The sequence below is a fragment of the Myotis daubentonii genome, chromosome 15, assembly GCF_963259705.1.
Source record: "Myotis daubentonii chromosome 15, mMyoDau2.1, whole genome shotgun sequence".
NCBI lineage: Eukaryota > Metazoa > Chordata > Mammalia > Chiroptera > Vespertilionidae > Myotis > Myotis daubentonii.
In genome coordinates, this window is record NC_081854.1 from 27,936,359 (window position 1) to 27,960,207 (window position 23,849).

At 56.7% G+C, this 23,849-nt stretch overlaps 1 protein-coding gene across 6 annotated transcripts in view; it reads left to right on the forward strand.

Moving 5' to 3' along the window:
- Window positions 1–237: 237 nt before the first annotated feature.
- The window catches only part of LOC132217058 (xaa-Pro dipeptidase), a 467,255-nt gene continuing 443,643 nt past the window's right edge, over window positions 238–23,849 (forward strand). For 5 of the 6 annotated variants that reach the window (XM_059667006.1, XM_059667008.1, XM_059667007.1 and 2 more), the window contains exons 1-5: window positions 238–370; window positions 7,615–7,798; window positions 10,455–10,582; window positions 17,583–17,646; window positions 23,527–23,574. In XM_059667006.1, coding sequence (XP_059522989.1) covers window positions 354–370; window positions 7,615–7,798; window positions 10,455–10,582; window positions 17,583–17,646; window positions 23,527–23,574 — 441 coding nt within the window. In that variant the 5' untranslated portion in view covers window positions 238–353. The remainder of the gene's footprint in view (window positions 371–7,614; window positions 7,799–10,454; window positions 10,583–17,582; window positions 17,647–23,526; window positions 23,575–23,849) is intronic. The other variant, XM_059667012.1, reaches the window with a different exon arrangement.

The window sequence follows — 23,849 nt, forward strand, 5'->3', positions numbered from 1 at the left end:
CCCCTAGCTTGGGTCAGGGGCTTCCTACTAGGTGTCCTTCCCAGGGCGGGCAGAGACTCCAGGTCGGGGGCTACTGAATCAAGGCATCCCCGCCCCCCAGACACGCCCGCCCGCTTCGGCCCCGCCCCTCGCTTGCAGCCAGAAGCCAATGAGCAGAGAGATGCTCCTCGCCTCAGGGCTCCGCCTCCCGGGGTTCCGTGGGGACCCGCGCTGGAGGGGGCGGGTCAAGGGCTCCGGCTCCCCCAGCCCCGCCCATGTCCCGCCCAGTCCCCGCCCAGGCTCCGCCCCCCGCAGCGGGACCGGTCGGGCCTCAGCTGATGCCGCACTTCACGTGACGCCGGAGCGGAGTGAACATGGCGACTGCCAGCAGGTGAGTGCGGTTCCAGTGCCCGCCTCGCCCGGCGGCGCGGGCGCTCGGGGCTCCTGGCAGCACAGTGGTGACAGCCCCCGCCGGGCGTTCTGGGTGGCGGCGCGCAGCGCGTGTTCGCTCGGGGAGGCGCGCCCCGCCCTCCGAGCCCCGGGCGGCGCTGTGCCCGCAGCTCCGCTCCCCGTCCCCCTTGGGTCCTCGGGGCGGGAGTGGGGGGCCTTCGTCCCATTGTGCGGCCGAGGTGGGGGCTCGGTTGGACGCGCGCGTTCACGGCCCAGACCTTCCGATAGGAAGGCGGCGCGTTGCCAGGGCGCCAGGCCCCCGGCGCTCCAGGAGGAGGCAGTATTTGAGATGGGGGCACTTGCCCACTTCCTTCAGGGTCCAAATGTCACCTCCTTAGAGAAGCCTTCCCAAAGCACCTGTTCTACTAAAGCATATAGTACATATATTTTTATGTTTCTTGTCTTCCCATTTAGAATGTAAGGTCAGGGCCTTTCTCTGGTTCACTCCTGGGCATCAGTAGTGCGCGGTGCCTTGCGCACACAGTAGGTGCTTCATAAATTCTGCTGCATGAAAGAATGAGTGAGTGGGCCTAGTGGGGGAAAGTATGGACAGACCGGGTCACACTGAAGCGTTGGTGATAGTGTCCCAGGTAAGGGAACATTTGAGCAAAGGTTGAGAGACAAAGGTTGAGAGTTCAGAGTGTTCCGGGGACAGGAGTGAGGGGTGTGAGTCTCCATGCTGGAGGGTGTGGTGCCCAAGAGGCTTCTCCAGACTTTGTCCTGAGGGCTTGGAGCCCTTCAGGTGTTTTAATCTGCTCATGTCTGCTTTTTAGATGATCACTGCCTTGGGCTGTGTGTGAGTTCAGGGGGAGGACAGCATGTGGGCCTGGTGGTGCTGGGGCCAGGGGGGGCAGTGGTAGAAGAGGGAGGACTGCCCCAGATGCAAGGCTGGGTGCTGAGATCAGAATGGAGGAACTGGGAGACCGAGTGCATCTTTATTTTGGGGAGGTGGGGAGAATGACAACAGAAAGTGGCCCCCTCTATTGGCCTCCAAGGTTGGAAGAGCTTAGGACACACAGTGGGCATCTGCTGTATTCCAGGAATAGTACTGAGCCTACCCTTAGGTGTTCACGCGCCTCTGGGGCAGGTGGACACATGGGACTCTGTCATCCATCTGCCTGCCTCTGGTCTTGGTGTGTGCCATGGAGGGGCATGGGTCTAAGAAAAGGGGGACTTCCTCTAAATTGTCCAACAGGCCGATCCACTCTCCGGGAGGCTCTTAGTAATTGAGGAAAGGAGTTGTGGGTGAGAGAGGGACATCATTTTGAGTAGGATGAAGAAATATCTTCAATTCTTTAACTGAGTGGCTCCCAGGGATCTGATGCCCATAGAACCTTTGCCCAGAGACAAGTAGCAGGTGAGCTTCCCTGGGTGTGTACCTGTTGGGTCATAGATCACACTGGAGTCAGCATTCTTCTGGAGAGAAAGTATCTGGAGGAGTCAGGTTGTAGATCAAATCTCGTTCCCACCCTGATATGGACCTTATACTCCTGGAGAGGAGGCATCAGGCTGACCCTGGGCTAGGGTAGGGGTGGGTCTGTGTACTGGCCACTGAGTGCCCCTGGCCCTCCCCAGCCCTCCCCAGGCCTGGTCCAGACTCCACACAGCCCTCTCCCAGTTGTTTCTGTTTATCCCCCTGGCCCTCCTGAAGAGAGAGGGAGACAGAGTGGGAGCTGTTGACCAGCTGCCTAGAGGCCCCTCTCACCAGGTGAGCAGGCTGGCCTGGCTGACAGCCAGCCAGTGGGCCTGGTGCCAGGCCTGTGCTAGATGCTGAGGGCGAGGGAACAGACTGGTCCTGGCAGTGTGGCTCCATCCAGAAGTGGTGACACATTCTAGGGCAAGAATCTTGTCCTAAACTGAGCCGTGGACTGTGTGGGCTTCAGAGAGACCTTTGCACCCTCCTCAGCGTGATGTTTTTAAATGCATGGAGTAAAATACAGAGGATTCCAAGGAAAACCAGTTATAGTGAAATACAGTTATCAACATGTTAAAAAATAAATTTGTGGTATAGTAATATATACTTCTTTATCAACACATTAAATAATAAAAGCCACAGGTCCAATACCCACCTTAATTTTGAAGTAGTGAGAGCAAAAGTGACATTTTGAGATATCATGACATCAATGATATATGAAAATACCTGTGATTTTTCTTGGTGACAGTCATACACTACTGATGCTATTGTGGTTAGTTGCTTACATTAAGAAAATTTGAGCCGAAACCGGTTTGGCTCAGTGGATAGAGCGTCGGCCTGTGGACTGAAAGGTCCCAGGTTCGATTCCGGTCAAGGGCATGTACCTTGGTTGTAGGCACATCCCCAGTGGGAGATGTGCAGGAGGCAGCTGATCAATGTTTCTAACTCTCTATCTCTCTCCCTTCCTCTCTGTAAAAAATCAATAAAATATATTTAAAAAGAAAAGAAAAGAAAATTTGAGAGGTTAGAGCAAATAAACATAATTTTTTTTCCCATCCAAGTAAATGGAGTCCTAAAATTCTATTGGTGAATCCCCAGGGGTCCATGAGCCTTGAGTAAGAACCCCGCAAGCAGGTAGCCATTGAGGGCAAAGGAAGAGGTGGCCCAGAACCGATTTTGGGAATGGGTACAGTTGGGGGGTAGGGAACTGGTTGCAGGAGCAGCAGGATCACCCTTTCCTGGGGCTGCCCCAATCCTGGCCACTGGCCGCTTCCTGGGCCCTGGTGGTCAGTCCGCAGGTTGTGTGCTGGTCTGTGGGGGCCAGAGCTTATTCTGTGGAGGTGTTTGATGCCCCGGAGCCACTGTCTGCCAGCCCCTGCTGTCTCCCCTGGGCACTCCCTGTGCCCTGGGCTGCCTGCAGAAAATTATACCTATGCTGGGACTTCAGGATGACCTGGCTCTTGCCTTTTGAATTCTGGGTGCCTGTTAGAAGTTCCAGCAGAAACCAGTTGGAGATGTTTTATGAGTGCTGCCTTTGCTGAACCTGCAGAGAAAAGTCACCTACGTTGGCTCTGGGCCCAACATTCTCTCCGGTGGTTTGGTTTATGCCATGAGGAATCAAAGGGCATGTCTCTATAAACCTTGATTCTGGGGGTGCCCTGCCGTAATGAATGCCTGCAGCTCAGCAGCCTGCCTGCTGGCTCCGGCCGGGCTGCCTTCCCTGAGCTGCACAGGATCGGGCAGTATTGTAGGTTCTTGCAATAGCAGCAGAACTCACAGAGGTGCCTTATCGAGTTTTTTGTCTCAACCTGGGCTGGTTGGCCCTCATGCCAGAAGGCCATAGTCTGGATTCCTTGGGGGGTTTAGGCCTCTCAGAAGGTTCTAGACTAGAGGAATTCTAGCCCTTCTAAGAGCCTTCCAGGTGGGGGTGTGGTGGCAGGCCCAGTGGTGGGATGGAGCTGGCACCTGGTGTGTTTGAGGAGGGAACTGAGCCAGAGGGGCCAGGAGTGGTGGAGAATGAGGTTGGGATTTTCAGCCAGTTCTGCTGTTGAGGCCTCTTGGATCTGGGCACCTTTGGCGGGGCATCTATGGCAGTGCCTCAGTGTCATTCCCTCGGTGCTGCTGGGGAGTCTGTAAAGATGAGATTCTTCTCTGTGCCCACCCGACTCCATGGGCTTTGCTGAGTGGGGGAAAGAGTTTGCGGGACCCTGGGGGACACTGCAGGGATGCTGACGACTGCACTTTCAGTTCCTGACAGTGTGGCCAGTTGGGATGCAGGCATTATGACTGTCTCCTCTGCCCTCTCATCCTTGTGGCTGAGCCTGACAGGAAATGGTCTGACTTACTGGGAGCCTTAGCCCCTTGTGTCCACCCTTCTGGGAGAGGATGGAGGGGAGGAGACAGGGGAGAGGGAGGGAGGCTGTAGTCCTGTCAGCATGTGTAAGCTGTGCATGGCCCTCCACCCATCCCAGCCTGGCGGGGCCCCAGGGTTCTGCTTCCTGCCCTGCTGAGGCTGATGTGGCAACTTCTGATCTGCACAGCTGTGTGTGTGTGTGTGTGTGTTCCCATGTTGTGACTATTGTTTACTCAGCAAATAACTATTGAGCACTTGCTGTGTGCCAAGCAGAGTGCCAAGTACTGGGCATAGTAGTGAGCAGAGCAGACCGGATCTCTGTTTTCACAGGGTGTACAGTGGGCAGAGGCAGACCTCACCGATGAGCCTCAGTGAACACAGGCTGCATGTGTGTTAGCAGGGGAATGTGTCCTTGCAGCTGGGGATCTGGCTGAGCCTTCCTCAGGGGTGACTGAAGAGAGTGCAGTGCAGGGTCGGTTTATAGAGCTGTGGGCACGTTAAGGGAATCGGCAGAGAAAGGGGAGGGAAGCTGGTCAGGAACCATCAAGGGCTGCTCTATAGGAAGGGCAGCCTGACAGGACTGTGGCCCTGTGTGAAGGGCCTCCCAGCCGTCACAGTTCCAGACTCCGCCAGGGAGGGGGCTGGGAGTGGATTCTCTGTTCTCCCCGTCTCCTCACCTACTCTCGTCTCCTCCTTCCTGCCCCCTTGGTGCCTCTCCCTGGCTGGACCCACCTGGATGCCAGAGGCATGGAGAAGCTTGCTGATGAAGAGTCCTCAGGCATTCCCTGGATGCAGAGCTGGGAGAGTGGAGGAAGCCCAGCTCATATGGGGGGTGGGGGGGCTGGACAGGGGAGGGATGCCAGGGAAGACCATCCTGAGAAGGTGGCATTGGAGCCAAGACGTGAGGAGTGTTTCCGCCTCTGAGGGTCCCACTGTCCCTGAGTGGGTCTACCTCGGGCTGGCCAGTAGCAAGAGTCCAGGTGATGTTGAGAGCACGTTTATTAAAGCTGGGGACACTGGCACCAGGAAGGGCTTAGGATAGAAGAAGCAACTGGAGAGCCTAGACGGGGCTGCTTGGCCTGCTCCCAGGAGGGAGAGAGGACCCTGAGACCTTTGTTTCGAGGGATTTTAAAGATTAGAAGGTTAGGGGCGGTCTTAAGGAAGGATCTCAATAGAATATTCATTAGCTTTTCCAGGTGTAGCCTTTCAAAGTCATGGTCTCCACTGATTGGTTGTTGCAGCTGGTCCTGGCTTGTGCCCTGGTTTTGCAGCTTTTCTGGGCCTGGAGCTGAAATACAACTGAGGCCTAGATGTTACCTGTAGGGAGGTGACCTTCCGTACCTGCTGTAAGTCGCTCTGCAGTTTGTTCAGCATCTGTCTCCGTTTCCCTATCCGCTTGTCCTGGCTCACTGCCCTGTCTCACCACAGCCAGGTGAGTGCATGTGGTGCCCGCTGCCTTCCTGAAACCGAGAGAAGTTCCATGTGCCTGGCTTGGCTCTCTCTCATGCGGTCGCAGGCAGAGCCCTCACTCTCACCTCAGCTCTGGGCTGTGCTCCCTCGCTCCGCCTCCACGCCCACCCCACCTCCTGGGGCTGCCCTTCCTTCCTGCACTTAGGCATTCAGCACTCTCAGGTGCTGGAAGAAGGCAAGGTCCCTGCCCTCCTGGAGCTTATCTTTTACCTGGGGGGCCAACAGCCCAGTAAACATGTGATGTTAGGCAGTGGCACATGCTCTAGAGAGGAATGAAGCGAGTAGGGGATACGGTTTAGGTGGGTTTTTGGAAAAGCTTCTGGGAAGAGGGGCATCTCTGCAGAGACCTGGGAAAATGAGGGCGTGAGCACTGGGAACAGCAGCGCAAAGGCCCTTGCGGGGTGGGGAGTGTGCTGGTGTTCAGGGAAGAGTGAGAATGCCTTGCAGGCAGACTTTGGGTGTTGGTTCTCAGCTCCTCAAAGCTGGGGATTAAGCTTGGCTGTGTTCCGAGTGCACCCGAAAGCAGGAGGCTTGAGCAGGGGCGTGCCTTCTCAGATTTGCATTTTTGAAGGGCCTCTGTGGGTGGTGCACACCAGGCTGCGGGGGAATCTCAGACTGAGAGCTGTTGAGAGTTCCCTGCAGTGGTCCAGGTGGAAGATGGGAACTCCAGCGTGGAGGGCGAGCGGAGGGTGGAGGGAGCCCGGTGTGGCTGGAGCTGGAGCTGGGCAGGGTTTCAGCAGAGAGTGTGGCCCTCAGTGTGCTGGGCACCCAGAGGCCTTTGGGTGCTGCAGTGCAGGGAGAAGCTGGGCTGAGCCCTGATGGAGTGTCACGAGAGAGCATGGGTGGCCAGGACATGGGGAAGGTGGGCTTAGGTGACTTCAGAGGATGTTTACTGCACAGGGGAGAGAACTAGACTGCTGGAGGAGCATGGTGGTCAAGGGAAGGGCTTTTATTTATTTCTTTTAAAGACAGGTGAGGTTCCTGTGTGTCTGGATGCCGAGAACACTCCTGAGAGGGGAGAATTGATGCTGGAGCAATGCAGGGGATAGGCATCGAGGTGGGCAGCCACGCCAAGTGGAGGAGCTGTGGGAGCAGGAGTGGGGAGTGTCCAGAGGCAGGTGGGGTTTGGGGAGTGGGTGCTGGGAGGATAAGCTGTGTTTCTCAGTGAAAATGGAAGCCAGTGTGGTGGATAGAGGTGGGGGTATTATACCCCACCTGCCCTGCCAAGCCTGGCTCTTCCCAGCCCCAGTGAGTCTCAGCAGCTAGTCCCTTGCTGGCTGCTCTCCTGAAGGTCAGCACCCCTCGCGCTGCCACTCCCAGGCCCATCTTGTCATGGTTCCCCGTGGTCACTCAGCACACACTCCTGGGCCTGGTGCTGGGTGTCCTGGGTGTGTATGTGGGGGGGGGGGTGTATCCTGAGTGTGTGTGTGTGGGGGAGGGGTTGTAATGGGGGTGTGTGTATGGGGGTGCTGGGTGTCCTGGGTGTGTGTGTAGGGGGGGTTGTCCTGGGTGTGTGTGTGGGGGGGGGGGTGTCCTGAGTGTGTGTGTGTGTATGTGTGAGGAACGGCCACCCCGGCTACAGGTCTGTGATTTGCAGAGAAGATGGCAGCATGCAGGCGCCTGGGCAGGGATGCAGTGCTGTTTGGGCCAGAGCGTGTGTTTTCAGGCATGGATGTAAGGTCCTTGAGGGCAGGAATTGAGTATGTCGCCAAACCATTGCAGGCTTTCCCTCCCTGAGCCTCACCTGCCCTGGCGACATCCCCCCATGTGGCCCAGAGCTCAGGGGCAGCAGGGGAGGCTGTGGTTGAAAAGCCCCTGTGGTCCTCGGGAGGCCGGTGAGGAGCCTTGTGCTAATGGGTCCCATGTCAGGTCACCTCAGACGACCGCGGCGGCCGTGCTTGGCGGTGCTAACAGGCCTGTATGGCTGTGTGTGCTCTTGTCTTTGCAGACCTTGGTTTTGGCTGGGGAACGAAACCCTGAAGGTGCCTCTGGCCCTCTTTGCCCTGAACAGGCAGCGCCTGTGTGAGCGTCTGCGGAAGAACCCGGCTGTGCAGGCTGGCTCTGTTGTGCTGCTGCAGGGTGGGGAGGAGACGCAGCGCTACTGCACGGACACCGGGGTCCTCTTCCGCCAGGTGAGCCCACCCCTGCAGCTCCCCCACTCCAGGCCTCCGCGGCTGCCTTCCTCCTCCAGCATCCAGCCTGGAGGGCCTTGGGCAGCTTTGTTTCCTGAGGGACCCTGAGAGGCTCTCTGAAGGTAGGCCTGGGCCTGGGCGCCAAGGAAGCCTGCATTCCTGGGGCAGAGCTGTCACCAGCCAGTCTCAGCTCTCTCGGGTGCCTCTCGGGTCAGAGTACCGAAGGATAATATTCCCGGGGGAGCAAGCAGGCTAGCTTCACGGAGGAGGCAGCGTTTGGTGTGGTTGCTGGAGGCCAGGGTGAATTCTGACAGGTGGTGCTGGGGATGGGTGTTCCAGGTGGGGGGGATGGTGTCCATAGGAGTGGGTGGCAGAAGGTGGGCTGGGCAGCTTCCCAGGGCCAGAGAGAGGTGCAGATGCGGGGGCTCAGTCCCTTCTGCCTGCAGCAGGGAGGACGGGGCTGCAGAGGTCAGGGAGGAGGCTTGTGAGCAGGGTGCTGAGCAGAAGCCGGAGACCCAGGCATTCTTCCCAGCTTGGCCAGTGCTGACCCTGAGACCCTCACCTGGGAAGTGGTCCAGGAGCTCCTTGAGGTTCTGGAAACCTGTGGGGTGGCAGGTGGCCCAGCTGCAGGAAGCCAGTCTGGATGTGGAGGCATTGGCTGAGAATCGCTGACATCACCCAGTTCCCAGGAGTAGGAGCAAGGACACTCAACAGAGGAGCTCACTGAGAAAACCAGGGAGGCCCTGAGCTGGCCCCACTCTCATTGATCCTAGCATTGCACCTACTTCACAGATGAGGAAATCAAGGCTCCAGGAGTGAAGCTGGGATTAATTAGAATCCCATCTCCGGACTCCAAGTCTAGTGCTTTCTTCTCCCTGCCATGCCCAGAGCTGGGGCCTGACACATGGGAACTCCAGGACCTCCCTGGGGACAAGCAGAGCCTAGGGGACAGACCACCCAGCATTCAGGGGCCAAGGGGACAGACCAGCCAGAAGCCAGGGGCCTAAGGGATATGGCCACCCAGCATCCAGGGGCCTAAGGGACATGGCAACCAGCATCCAGGGGCCTAAGGGACATGACCACCCAGCATCCAGGGGCCTAAGGGACATGGCCACCAGCATCCAGGGGCCTAAGGGACATGGCCACCAGCATCCAGGGGCCTAAGGGACATGGCCACCAGCATCCAGGGGCCTAAGGGACATGGCCACCCAGCATCCAAAGGCCTAGGGATATAGCCACCCAGCATCCAGGGGCCTAAGGGACATGGCCACCAGCATCCAAGGGCCTAGGGGATATGGCCACCCAGCATCCAGGGGCCTAAGGGACATGGCCACCCAGCATCCAGGGGCCTAAGGGACATGGCCACCAGCATCCAGGGGCCTAGGGATATGGCCACCCAGCATCCAAAGGCCTAGGGATATAGCCACCCAGCATCCAGGGGCCTAAGGGACATGGCCACCAGCATCCAGGGGCCTAAGGGACATGGCCACCCAGCATCCAGGGGCCTAGGGATATGGCCACCCAGCATCCAGGGGCCTAGGGATATGGCCACCCAGCATCCAGGGGCCTAAGGGACATGGCCACCAGCATCCAGGGGCCTAAGGGATATGACCACCAGCATCCAGGGGCCTAAGGGATATGACCACCAGCATCCAGGGGCCTAGGGGATATGGCCACCCAGCATCCAGGGGCCTAAGGGATATGACCATCCAGCAGCCAGGGTGGGGAGGAGGCAGTGCATGTGAAGGGAGCTGAGTGTGGAGAGGAGGTGGCAAGGCCTGGCCTCCCCTTCTGGACTGTCCACTGCACAGGGCACAGACTGGCTGAGATCCGCTGCCGAGAGCGATGACAGTGTTTTTACCGAAAGCGCCTCCTGCTGGAAGGCTTCCCTCTGTCTTCTTGTTCTTGTAGTCACAAGCCTGCAGTGCCCTGGTTGCTAGACGTGGAGGTCTAAATTTTTTTCTGACTTGTCTTGATGCCTCTTGAAGTTTACATGTTCTGTGGTTTAAAAACTGATATCCTAAATTCAGCTGTTGGCTCCATCACTGATGTTCTACAAGGTTAATTTTAGAAGAGTTCCTCCTCCACTTGCTATACCTTTCTGCCGATATTTTAGCTCAGTGTTTATTGCTAAACACGGAAGTCAGCAGCAGCCCCGGGGGTGGGAGAAGGAAGTAAGAAGTCCTAAGTGGAGGCATCCATTTCCATGCAGATGTCCAGAGTGGTGTCTAAGACACGGTGGCATCTTGCCTGCTTGCGGCATTGAGGCTGCAGAGATTCAGGTGGCAGAGGGGCATGTGCAGGGCTGAGCTGGACCTGTAGTGCTCATGGGTACCCTCTGCCCTATCAAGGGCAAAGGGGTGTGGCCAATGAGGTGGGGGTACAGGTGGGCCTGGGGCATGTGTGTGAAACATATCATCAGAAAAGGCTCAAAGCAGTGCCAGAGGAGCCAGCCAGGCTGCCCCCTGCCAAACCCTGGAAGGAAGAGGTAGGCAGCCCGAAGCTGGAGTGTGGGCAGAGAGCTGAGATGGAGGGTTGTGTGAGGCTGGGGGCCAGTCTTCGAGGGCGGCCAGCCTGAGGCAGGTGCCCCAGCTCCCTTGATCCTCGTGTTTCTGTCCTGCTGACTGGGTAACCGTGGTCCTCGTTCCTGCCACAGGAGTCCTTCTTTCATTGGGCATTCGGAGTCACTGAGCCGGGCTGCTACGGCGTGATTGACATCGACACCGGGAAGTCAACGCTGTTTGTGCCGAGGCTTCCTGCCAGCCATGCCACCTGGATGGGCAAGTAAGGAGCAGTCTGGGTGATGTCACTGTGCCCACTGAGGCCTGCTGGCCAGGGGTGGGGGTGCAGGGCCCTCTTGTGGATTGCAAGGAGGGGAAGAGTAGCAAAGGGTGGGGGGGTTAGTGGTCAGGCCTGTTGACAGCCTGCTCTGGGCCAGAGCCCTGCACCCTCGGTTGGGAAGGGGTGTCAGCGCCAGAGCCATAACTGTGGTCACTTTTGCTTAGAGATACTGCTTATTAATCTTAAAATTCTGGATTCCCGGCTTTGTTAAAGTGCCCGAGGCTCTGGCTCAGTGGACCAGCACTCCTGCATGGCTTCCGTGGAAGGTGGCCCCGCAGTGGGTGTGGTGGGAGTTGGCTCCAGTCAGAGAGGACAACCTAGGGCCCTTCTCTGAGGCCCAGCATTAACAGCAGGGCATTACTGGATGCCTGCTGTGTGCCTGCCTCTTGGCTAAGTTCCAAGGGCCACAGATGTCTACCTGCCTTAGCCGGCTCACCTGAGATGGGGGTAGCAGTGTGTGAGAAGTGCGGGAGCAGAGGCCTGGGCCTTGCTGAGACACCCCTCCCCCATCACCCATGGCCCCTGCCAGCCCAGGGCCCTGTCCGTGTCCACCTCTCTCGGCAGCCATTCCTCTCAGCAGTGGTGCTGAGGCGGAAGCTGTACTTAACCGGGGACACTTGAGGTGATCAGAGGATCCCGCTAAATGGTTAGTTACCACCTTCCAGCGTGTCATTTCTGCCTGGAGAGTGATTATTGTGGGCTAATGTATAAATTGCAGCCTTCACTGCCTCGTGTCCCTGAACGCTCATTACCAGGTGTGCAGGCCTGTCTGTGGCTGGTTTGAATGACAAGGCACTTGGCTGCTGCAGGGACATGCTCTGTGCAGAGGGCCAGGGCAGGCCCCTCTGCATGCCTCTGCTTCACGTGCCGCCCTTCCCCACCAGCCCTTCAGTGCCAGCCCCATAGCCTCCTCTGTTGGCCTGGCATGTGCCTCCTCTGCTGCCTTGAGCTGAGGGTTCACCTCATGAGCTGGTAACAGTTCTACTCTGAGTCCGCTTGGCGGGATCCCTGGCCCTGGGCCTTCGATTGTGCTGTGAAGACTCAGCTCCAAGCAGAATTGGCAGCGCGAGAGAAGCAGGTGGGCTTTTCCTGGCAGCGTGTTTACCTGGCTTGGCCCTGGGGAGGGAGTGGACATGCCCAATCTCGTTGGCCTTTGTGGTGGATGGCTGAGCAACCACTTAAGTTTTGCCCTTTCAGACGTCCCTGGGCAGATGACATAAACGTTTCCCTGCTGTGTCATGCATTGGGCGGAGGGGGCACTGGAGGGTCTGCTGCCTTCTTCCCAGAGGGAGGGGCAGGGCACTGGGCATGGCTGAGCAGAGCCCAGTGAGAGCCCACACACTGCCCCAGCCCTGGGTGGGGTGTGGAGGGGGACTTGGAGGAGGCCTCTGAGGTAGACTGCCTGCTTTACCAGAGTGAGTCTTGTGCCGGCAGAGAAATGGGCCTCAGGTTTGGCCTGGAGCAGGCTCTCCTCAGTCCACCAGGCACTCTCCTGCTAGCTCAGCAGACCCAGGCAGGCCACGCAGGTGCTCCTGGGAAGGCGGCTCTGGCCTCACCCAGCTCTTGCCTCCCCATGGTGTTGTGACCTCCACGGTCAACCTTTACTCCGCTCCTGGCGGAATCCCTACGGCTGCCCGCTTCAGAGAGGAAATGGGGTTGGCCTGTGCAGTCCACGGCCTGTCCTGCTGGAAGCCTGCTGACGGCTGGCCTTTGAGGGTACAAATGGTCTGCAGGGTGGGTCCGCCTGTCAGACAGGCTCCGTGTGCACACTGGGCAGCCAGATGGAGCACGGTGGTCCCAAGGGTGTTCGGCTCCGGTGCAGAGCTCAGCCTTGTCTCCTGCAGGCCTGGCTCCCCACAGTGGCCTTCTCTTCCTCTGCTCTGACCGTCTCCTGGCCCTCCTGTCCTGCGGGTTGGGGAGAGAAGGCATGATTGAAACAGGGCACCACTAAGGGCTTGCTTGTTTGGAGCTGCAGCTGGGGAGAGGCCGATCTGATATGCGGCCGTTTCCAGGCGCTCTCATACTCAGTAGAGCTCGGGAGGAGTGAGGCTGATGGGATTACCTGCCCTTTGCAATCAAAGCCCACCAGACGGAACGTTTGACCTTCAGCTCCTCAGCTTCCTTTTGAGCCTTTATCTGATGGCTTTTGAAAATCCATCTGGCAGATAAAGTTGCCCAGGGAAACAACACCCCCATCTGCAGATCTGCCACTTCCTGCATAAACAGCCTGTCCTGTTGTCTGGCCACAGGCGTTGAGGGGCATGTGGGCAGCCTGGTGCTGGGTCTGTTCCTCACCCCAAGCCTTTTTTGGGACAGGAGTGTGGTAGTTTCAAATTTGTTTTTATGTGGAGTCTGCTTACATGGGTCTGTGCCTTTCTGATGCGAGAGTGTTCCCATCATTTTTGTCAGAGTCAGGCTTAGCTGACGGCAGCTTTAACTGGTGGCATATCGGGTTCTCGGAAAAGGCAGGGAAAGCACCCTGGACAGTGTCAGCACCCACAGAGGATGAGTGACTTTGGCCAAGTTGGGGGACCCTCCTAGAGCCTTTGCAGCTTGGTTGCATTCTGCTCCTGTTGGGAACCTGGGGCTTTGAGCTCAGGACAGTGAGCCTGGCTCGGGGTTTGTAGGGAGGAGGCACTGCCCAGGGGTGGTGTGAGCGAATGTCTCCAGGCCTGAGGCTCTGAGCGCTGCTCTTTTGAGATGGGAACTGATATGTGTGTGTGTGTGTGTGTGTGTGTTTTGTATGTATGCCTGTGTGGTGTGTGTGCATGTACGGTGTGGGTGGGTGGTGAGGTGTGTGTGTGTGTATAGTAGGGGTGGTGTGTGTGTGCATGGGGTTGGGGGTGTGTATAGTGGGGTGGTGTGTGTGCATGAGGGTGGGGGTGTGTGTAGTGGGGTGGTGTGTGTGCACAGGAGTGGAGGGGTGGGGTGAGGGTGGGTGATGTGTGTGTATGGTGGTGCATGCGGTTTCGTTGTGTATGATATCTGTAGTGTGTTGTATATTGGTTTTTCACAGCCACTGCCCCCCACCCTGTACACACACCTGGGTCACAAGGATCAAAGCTGCTTCAGCCTGTCCGGTGGTTTTGCTCTGTCTTCAAGGGAGAGTGTGGGGCACTGATGGGGGTGCAGGTCTTCGTGAGGAGGGTTGAGGGAGTTCCTCTGGCTCTTACTCCCAGTGGTTTGGGGGAGCCTGGTCCCAGCAGCCTGAGGCCTGGTCAGGGGTTTGCCAGGATCCTCAGTTGGGAGCCTCTCCATGGCCCTCCTACTGATCCCAGGCATCATTTTGGTTAGCCCTCCCCCTGGAGCCTGGGCCCTCCCCCTAGAGCCTGGGCCCGCCCCCTGGAGCCTGGAGCCTGGGCCCGCCCCCTGGAGCCTGGGCTCTCCCCCTGGAGCCTGGGCCCACCCCCTGGAGCCTGGGCCCTCCCCCTGGAGCCTGGGCCCACCCCCTGGAGCCTGGGTCCTCCCCCCTGGAGCCTGGGCCCTCCCTCTGGAGCCAGGGCTCTCCTCCTGGACGCCTGGGCTCTCCCTGTCCCGCTCTCTGAGGAATGCTGCCTGTGGTCCACTCACAGGCGTGGTCACCAGGAGCAGGTGCACGTATGGCTTCAGAGAGGTCTGCTTTTCTCTGACAAGCTGATGGGATCTTGAAAAGGTGCTGCCTGCCAGTCCAGAGCAGGTGCTTCCTGTGCAGAGGGCAGAGGGAAAGCAGCAGCACTGTCTGCCGCTGAAGGCAGGCTCTAGTCTAGGCGTTGAGAATTGATGGTAACTGCTCTAACTTCGAGGTTATTTTTTATTAACCGCATGCAGGTGATCAGCTAGCCAACCAACCTGTGCTCAGGAATGTCATTCTCTAGAACAGGGGTCCTCAAACTATGGCTCGTGGGCCACATGCAAATACAAATATTGTATTTGTTCCCGTTTTGTTTTTTTACTTCAAAGTAAGATATGTGCATTGTGCATAGGAATTTGTTCATAGTTTTTTTTTTAAACTATAGTCCGGCCCTCCAATGGTCAGTGAACTGGCCCCCTGTTTAAAAAGTTTGAGGACCCCTGCTCTAGAAGTTGAACCATGGGCATTAATGTTGTCTCCTTCCTGCTGGAGGCCTGCACAGGTGGTGGCACTTGCTGCATCAGCCTTGACCCTGGGATCTGGGAAAGGCCTCCCGTCACCCCAGCTGCTGGCAGAGGCCTGCACAGTGTTCCCTGGACACTGGCTGCACCTGGATGCAGGGCCTCCTTTGAGTGGGACACTCCTCTCTCTGGCAATTAGAAGGGAGAGTGTCTGGGGTGGGCCGGCTTCCCTGCCGAGCCACCCTTTTCTAGTCCAGTTGCTTCTGTTTGGATCTCCCATGAGCTGCATGAGCTGCCTTCTGGACCCAAACTCCAGAGAGCAGGGTGCAGGCCCTCTGTGTGGCCACCACCAACTGGCCCTCAGCACGTTTATAGCTGCCCAGTGACCTCTCCGGCCAGCTCCGTGGGGCTCGCGTGGACGTGCCACTCCTCCTGACAGCCCCACCAAGTCTTGGCTGCCAAGCCTCCCCTCACTGGCTTGACATGGTGACCTGGCACACTTATTCCTCAGGGTGATATTTAAGTGGTTTTTTACTATAATTAGCTCTAAAACATGAAAAATAGTACTATTCAAACTTAATTATCTTTGCCCTTTAGAGAAGAATAATGTGCAAAGTGCCAGAAAAGATGCTCACAGCCTTTCAGGTTGTATTTGTCAAATGGGTCTTCCTGCGGAGAGCCAGGCCTATCGATAGTTGGGGGTTTGGGCCCTTGAAGCCCATGTGCGCTCTGGACTGTGTCATCCAGCTCTTGAGAAGGACAGAGGGCATCTGGTGGGGTGACACCTGCACTTCCTCCCAGACATCAGGGTGGCAGCGGCAGGCTCTCCGTGGGCTGGCTGGCCCTTGGTGCTCCTTAGCTTCTGTGGCAAGTGGAATGACTTGTGGTTGGTAGGTGAAGGGTGGATAGTTGAGCGCACAACCCTGGGAGAGCCTGCCATGTGCTCACCTTCCTTTTGCCCCCTACTTCCCCCCACCTACTCTGGTTCCGCATTGTTACGGCCTTGACCAAAGGATGAGTGCACAGAAATGTCAAGTCTTCTGAGGCCTGACCACCAAGACTCCCAGGCAGGGAGGCGGGAACACATTTCCTGGGCGTCCCTCTGCTGAGGGGCTTGGGTGAGCTAGGAGGATTAGGGTCCCCATTGGGATTGGGGGTGAGAGTCACCCTAACACCAAGGTGCTTGTCTTAGGGAGCATTGAGGCTGGTCTTGAAAGCAGGTCCGTGGCACTTCCCCAGTCTTTTGGGAGTTTGCGTTTGATGCTGTCACAGCTGGAGGTGATTAAGTGACGAACCCAGAGGTGGTTTGGGGACTTTCTGAGGACACAGATTGTTAGTCCTGGGGCTGGGACTGGAGCCAGAGCAGTCAGAGTGGGTGATTGGTGACGCTGCCAATGGTGCAGCCTCTTGCGCGGCCTCTTGTGCTCCTGGTGTGCACTTCTGCACACGTCTGCAGCTCCAGCTCTGCTGAGAGCGTCACTCACCCCTGAGTAGCAAGGGGTGAGCCAGCTGTCTGGTAAGCTTGGAGCTGGGGCCTCCAGTGCCCCAGCAAGTGCTTGTCGTCAGTTCCTGCTGTAGGTGGTGCTGATGGAGGCACCAGGCTCTGGCCACTTAACTTTGAGTCCTGGCTCAACTGTGAAAGCTAGTGTGCCTGCCTGGATTGTGCAAATTTAATCAGCAGTAGGAGCTTGACACCCATTGCCCACTTTAGAGAATCCAAAGGGAAATGAAGCAAATAGTGTTCAGGGGCCCTGAGCAGCCCATTGCAGCGAGACCATCGTCTCCTCAGCCCAGCTTGCTGCGTGTGGCTGTGGGCTCCCTGCTGCTGGTCCCTGAGGCCACCTGTCTGTCTCAGGTCCTCAGTCTGTGCTTTGTGATTACAGTCTGGGCTGGGATGCTTGCTTGGGTAGAGAGGGAAGTGGTGCAGGGCTCAGAGAGGGGAGGGATTCTGCTTCCTGGGTAGTGATGTCTGAGTGTGTCTCAAAGGCACATGGAGCCCCCTCTTCAAGGTGGCCACCTCTGAGTCCCAAAGTGCCCTCCCTGCCCTGTCCCCTCTGAGCCTGCCCAGCATCCCTGTCATCTACTCACCCTTGAGAGCCCAGGAAGCACAGTCTGAAAACCATCTGCTGTTTTCCTTTGAGGACTCTTTTGGCTCTAACACTTGGTGGCTAGAATACCATGCGATCCTAGGCAGGACCCGTGCTGATGTGGTGCCTGGGCGTGGGATGGTGCATGCGTCATTAGACTTGGTTTTCAGCACCCCCCACCCCCCTCCATGTCTAGTGCTTCTTCTCATGAGAGCCTTGTCACAGGCAGTGACAGTGACTCATCCCCTGACCTAGAAGCTGGGGGTGGCGTGGTGTTTGCCGGGACCCGCTCAGAGCAGCCGTGACCAGGAGTCCTCTGTGAGGTGGGCAAGGGCTGCCCAGCCTCCTCTGCTCTCTGTGTTCTCACTGGCTGACGTCTCAGGGCTGATGAGTAAGCTTGAACATTTCTCATCACAGTGAGTAATGCTGATATTGACTTCTGTAAGATGCTAAATCTTTAACTTTCCTTCAAAGAGGCTCTGGGGCCTGGGAGGCAGCTCGCTTCATGCTCCAAAGGGTGGGAGTGCTGCCTGGCGGGCTTATTCCAGGCGGCCAGGGTGCGGACTCGCAGGAGGAGCAGGGGTCGACTGGGTAAGGTTGAGGGGTCAGGTGTGGTTCAGCAGTGACTCTGTGGCCCAGTACTTTGCCCCTGAATCTGTGATGGGCAGACCCACCTGGTGCCAGGTGCCAGTGGACTGGGGATGGGCCAGGGCTTCATAACCTGGGCTTGGGGGCAAGGAGGTGCCCAAACCCTGACCCTGGTGTTCCTTGTTTTTGTCTTTGAGGATCCACCCCAAGGAGCACTTCCAGGAGAAGTATGCCGTGGACAACGTCCAGTACACAGACGAGGTCAGTAGCCGCCGCCTCCTCTCTGAGCAGCTCAGGGCTTCAGTTACCCCTTTGCCCTGGGTTTCCTCCTCTCCCACTGCCGCAGCCTGGTGGATGTCTAGGATGCCACCACTCGACCGCTAGCCCTTCGGCAGTGCCCCCATTTGGAGAGAGCAGGTGGGAAACGTGTACCTCAGATCTCCCAGGAGATAGGCCCCTCCTTTGCAGGGCAGTGCCCTGACTCAGTGGTGGAGCTGAGCTGCATGGGGGAGGATGTCACTGGCAAAGTCTGATCTCTGTGCCCTCCCATCTTGGCCTGGGCCTTCCTGTCACTCCAGCCCACACTGGCACCCTCCCCTGGCTCCTGGGACCAGGTGTGGTCATGGTGGACACTGGTGGTGTTCTGGCTGTACCCTGCCCTTGACTGTCTGTATTTGTCACTCAGGCCTGGTTCTTTCCCCTGGCTTTACTGTCACGCTCTTTGCCTTCCCAGTCAGGGTCCTGTGGGCATCAGAGCTGGCTGAGACCCAGGGCTGAAGTCAGCAGCCAGGGGCAGGGTCTGGTGAAGAAGGTGACCGCATGGGTGAATCATCACCAGGGTGTGATGGTGCCTGACCAGAAGGGCCTCGGTGAAACAGTGCAGCTCACGTCCACAGGGCTGCGGGGGCCTGCTCTGGCAGTGCTCTGCCTGGTTGGATTGTGGAAGGAGGGGGACTTTTGATGGATCTTTATGTTATGTCATGTGATTTCAATGCCAAATTATCCAGGAGTAACTCCTAGCATCTAAAGCAGCGGTTCTCAACCTGTGGGTTGCGAACAATGAAAATACATCCTGCTTATCAGATATTTACATTACGATTCATAACAGTAGCAAAATTACAGTTATGAAGTAGCAACGAAAATAATTTTATGGTTGGAGGTCACCACAACATGAGGAACTGTATTAAAGGGTCGCGGCATTAGGAAGGTTGAGAAGAGTCTGTTAATACTCCCGTGACCTGATGTATTGATCTCTTTGGATATAGAATCTAAAGTAGTCTGAACATTTATTTGTATGCCCTTAACAAGGTCATTGCCACTTACCTTGTGTTTCCAAGTGCTAGAGAGGGAGGGACCTGCTCATCCTGCTCAGCCCTGGGTCTCAACCAGCTCTGATACACCCTCCCCTTTGGCATCTGATCCCTCCTGCCTCCATCAAGTGCATCTTAACATTACTGCCTTTTGGGAACTTGACCTTCCAGGGTCAAGCAGCAGTGCGAAACCTGGAGGGGCAGCCTGAGACGGGTCCTGGGACTCAGCCCACCACGTCGGAGCCTCTGTGCCGCAGCCTTCCCAGCTGCCGTCAGGCATCTTGTGACTGCGGGGAACTCGGCCTCATTCATGCTGTCATGTCTGAGGAGAAAAGAGAACTGGCCTCCAAACACAGTAAAACAGGGGAGGTCTTGAGGGCCAGAACAGGAAAGCCCGTAATGACAGTGTAGAATCACAGCCCGCAGCTCAGCTCACAGAGTCTATTTATGAAGCAGGACCCTACACGAGGGCTTCGGTGGAGCCCAGGAAATGGGCCCTCCTTCAGGCTCAGGCGCCTTCACAGCACCCCATCATTGTTGCCGGTTCTCAGTTTGGTCACACTGTCGCTGCTGTGGTGCCATTGGACACGAGGGCTCATGTGGACCGTGAGACAGGTCTTCACTCCAAGGTGGCACCTTCAGCTTCAGTATTGCCAGCTGCTACAGATCCCCTCGTTCCCCTCCCGCCCCACCTGTCCCATGGTGGGCCACGGCTCTCTCCCCATCACAGGGAGGAGGCTGAGGCCGAGGCTCAGAGGTGAGAAGGGCCTCATCCACGGCCCTACAGCTGGGGCAGCAGAGTTGGGATGTGGCCCTAGGACTTTTGGACCCCCGAGGCCTGGCCCTTCGCCTCTGCATTTGCCCTGTCAGAAATGAGAGGGTGCTGCAGGACACATCCACAGAGGTGATGCAGGCTGTCAGGTGCCTTTGATTCTCTGGCTCAACATGGATTCTGACAAAAATACGGGCTGCTGGATGGACTGAGACACCTGGGCCAAGGCACTGGAGGCCCCAGGCCTGCTCCACCGTGGAAGGTGACAGGAAGCCTTCTGCTGGGGCTGGGCCAGGACTCCGGTGCTCAGGCCCATGGAACTTCAGGCAGCCTTGGTCTGTGACCAGCCCCAGCCGGGAAGCAGCTGACACTTGTCTCCTGCAAGAGGACAGGAAGGCCCCAGCCCCAGGCATGACTGGTCACCTGATAGCAAGTATAACATGCAGGTGTCTGACGTTGCGAACCTGGCTGTCTAGTTCCCTTCCTCCCCATGATGATCCTGAGTTTCATAATTGAGAAGGTAGAGCGAATGGTGGTTCCTTTGAGAAGGGGGCACTCAGGAGAACCCTGAGGCTCTTCGAGGCATTGTTGTTGAGGTGCTGTGCAAAGGCTGGTATTCATGATGGGGTGGGAGCTGGCGAGGCGGAGGGCACATGGTACCCTTGTTCTTCTTAATGGCTGCGGGCAGATGTTGGGAGGCACGGGGGTCACCAGCTCCGATGCAGGCAGGATGGATGTAAGAGAATCCACTGCGGCAGCACAGCGATGGATGCTGCCTCGGTGTGGAGAGGCATCAGGGAGGGGTGGGGTCTGTGGGAGGACCTCTGCAAAGGCAGCTGTTGTGTGGAACTGCTGGCCCAGCCTTGTTAGATACTCTGATTGTTCAAGAGTAGCTGCAAATAAATCCATATTGTTTGTGATCCATATTGTTCCTGCTGCTTAAATTTTAGAAACAGATTCAAAATTTAAATGCATTGCCAGCCAATGTTGTGCACCCCTGTTTCAGACTGCCATGAAAAAGTTCATTCAGGCGCTTACATTCTTGTGGTGACGCCCAGATCCCCGGAGCAGTGTGGGCTTTGTGATTGTCCAGCCCCCTTTTCTGGCTCACCCGTGAAGAATGGCCTGCAGGGCTGGTTGGAGCTCTGGGCATGAGGGCATGTGAGGTGTCCACAGGGAGCCTTTGATTGTCAGCAGGGGAGGACCCTTGTCCATGGGGCTCTGATGAGATCTGTGCGTGCTCTCCACCTCGACCTGCTGGAGAGGCCAGGCTGCCTGGGAAATCGATGTGGCACTGGTCTGTGAGACCCGATGGGTCCCTGGTGACCACACTCCATGGAAATGAGACCCTGTGCTCGGCTAGTGTGGCTCAGTGGTTGAGCATTGACCTATGAATCAGGAGGTCATGGTTCGATTCCCGGTCAGGGCACATGCCCAGGTTGCGGGCTTAATTCCCAGTGTGGGACTTGCAGGAGGCCGGTGATCAATGATTCTCTCTTGTTGATGTTTTTATCTCTCTGTCCTTAACATCAACAAAAACGTATTTTTTTAAAAAAGAAAATATATTATAAAAAAAAGAAGAAATGAGGCCCTGTGTTGACAGAGCTGTGCTGTCCTGTGTGCCCAAGCTGCATTTCAAGCCGGTAACACATAGCTGTGTCATGTCCCCTTAATTTTTGAGGCATGGAATCAGGCTGTGTTGATGAGAGTGTAGCACTAATGGGTCTCCACGGGGAAGGGGAAGGCAGATGGAACCGCTAGGCTGGGGGAGGTTTGGCAGCCGCAGAGTAACCAGGACCCACTCAAGCAGTTGTGATCAATAGACCATGTGGCCTGCCAGGACTAGCAGGCACCCGCCTCCTGTGGGCCGAGCCTCGCCTGCACGTCCGTCCGGCGGCGCTGCGAGGGCTGCTCTCTCCTCCGTTGCTCAGCAGCACGTCCTGAGTTGTTGCTAAGAGAAAAAGCATCAGCTTACACACTTGTTATCCTACCCCTTTCTCCCAAGGACAGTAGCACATGCATCCCCAAGTGCCCGCTGCTATAATTGACAGGATGTTCTGTGCTGATGAATGGAGACCCTTCACCAAGGTGACAACACACCCAGGGCTCAAAGCGAGGCTCTCCCTTTTAATGAACCCCTCCCCCCGCACACTCCAGGAGGGCCTGGGGAGTAGCAGGGACTGCGCCAGGCTGATCCTTTGTGCAGCAGAGGCTCTCTGAGCAGTGACTGAGTCAACGAGGGGGTGCCAGGGAGATGGAGCCTCAGGCACTGCTGGTGGGAGGTGGTTGGTTCAGTCTGGAGGGCATCTGGCCTTGAGCATCAGAAATCTTGACAAAGTATATGGCTTTTCATCTAGAAGTTTCACTGGGTTGGATTTGTTTGTTTGTTTTAAGGAAATAAAATGTTTACGGAATTTATCTAAGGAAATAAAGGCTCATGTACAAGGATGCGCACCAGGGCATTATTTATCATAGTTAATCCTTAGAAATTATTTGTGTCCAACAGAAGAATGAATAACTTATGCCATATCTGGTAAGAGAATATTTCACAGCCGTAGGTTTAGCTCTGGGCGCTTCTCTTTTTTAACTGGAAACCTGGGCAGGTAGTCGAACCTGTAAGTCTTTCTCATTGGTGAAGTCTGGATGTCTGCAGCACCGGCTCATGGTGGTTAAATGAGACGACGTCTGAAGTGCCGGCACAGGCATGACCAAGGGCTCACTGGACGTTCACCGTCCCCAGTGGTAGTGACCGTAAAACCGCGGGCTTGGAGAATATTTAATGACGGAATAAGCGAAGCGTGTAACTTCATATGATCCAAATGTCATTACAGATCTCTGTTTTTATGTGCAGAGATAAAAGGTCTCTGGGGATGGGATTGTAGATGTGTTTTATGTTTTTACAGTTTTCAGTATCTTCCAGGTTTTCCCTGTGAGCCTCTCAGTATTAAAAAGCACATATATACACATGTCAAAACTATCAAAATGTGCACTTTAAATATGTGCAGTGTGGAATATGTCAGTGACAGCTCAGTAAAGCTGTAAAACAACAAACAGCAGATCCTCCTCACTCTCACCCTATGTCGGGCACTAAAGCATTTCCGGTGGGTATGTGGGGAGGGGCAAGGGCTGCAGAGAGGAGACTGTTCTCTGCCCTGGGGGCCCAGATCCAGTGGGGGCTGCAGTAGCTAAGGCTCGGAGCAGACTGAGGGGTGGGGGGCCAGGAGAGGAAGAAGGTGCTCCCACCAGGGTGGTTGGCACTCCGGGTTGCAGACATCATGGCTAAGGCAGCATGATGGGCACTTGGCCAAGGGAATGATGACGATCAGTGGGGCCAGAGAGGAGGGAGTGAATGAACCTGCCTGGGGGCAGGGGCCTCAGCCCTGAGTATGAATTGATGAAGGGGCTGAGATGGGGGAAGGCCTGGCAGGCAGAGGCGAGAGCCCTAGGAAGGCATGGAGAGAGGAGTTGACATGGTGTGCTCATTCAAGGGGTTGGGGTGGGAAGCAAGCAGCACACAGGGGCAGGAGGCCTGAGTGGGCCATGGTGGAGGGATGCAGACCGGGGATGCAGGCCAGGGAATGGGAGAGGATTGGGGATGGCTGACATCCCACAGGCTGGGGCACTGATGAGGGGCAGGAAGGAAAGTGTCTAGTGTCTGCCCTGGGACGGGAGGCTAGCGGGGCCAGTGCCTGAGAGGTTGCCATACAGGTCTTTCGGGAGGGACTAGTCAGATGAGCGGAGGCACTGGCCTTGGAGGGTGGGCGGGTCTGGCTGCTTGGAGCCCAGAATCCTCGTGGGGCCTGGAGACGGGATGGTATGGGGGGAAGTGTGCCTGGCTTAGGTTTGAATTCCTCTCTGCACTTTATAGCTGTGTGGCGTTCAGAAGCCCCTTCTTCCCTGTGAGCCCCAGCTTCCTCGTCTGCTGGCTGGGGGCCACAGCGGCAGCTCCTGTTTTAGGGATCTGCTCAGTACACCTGCGCTGTCCCTGGGTAACGGTGGTGTATCATCTCCATCCCTCCTTGGTTGCTCTAAAGTGGATTTTTCTTTCTGACCTTTCAGATCGCCAGTGTGCTGACCTCACAGAGTCCCTCTGTCCTCCTGACTTTGGTAAGTGTCCAGGGTCTGGGCAGTGTTTGGGCACAGGAAGGGGTTTTAGGGAGCCACCTGCCCCTGCAGAGGTCGAGGATTGAGAACTTGCGAGGAACGATCCACAGTGATAACTAATGACACTTTCTCAGTCTGAACAGAAAGACACGTCCAGGACCACACCCTCGATTCTCCGGTCTCCCTGGGATGTGCTGGGCTGTGAGGCCACTGCGGACAGCACACCATACCCCCCCCCCCCCCAAGGCTTAAACCCAGCTAGAGGATGCGTCTGTGTT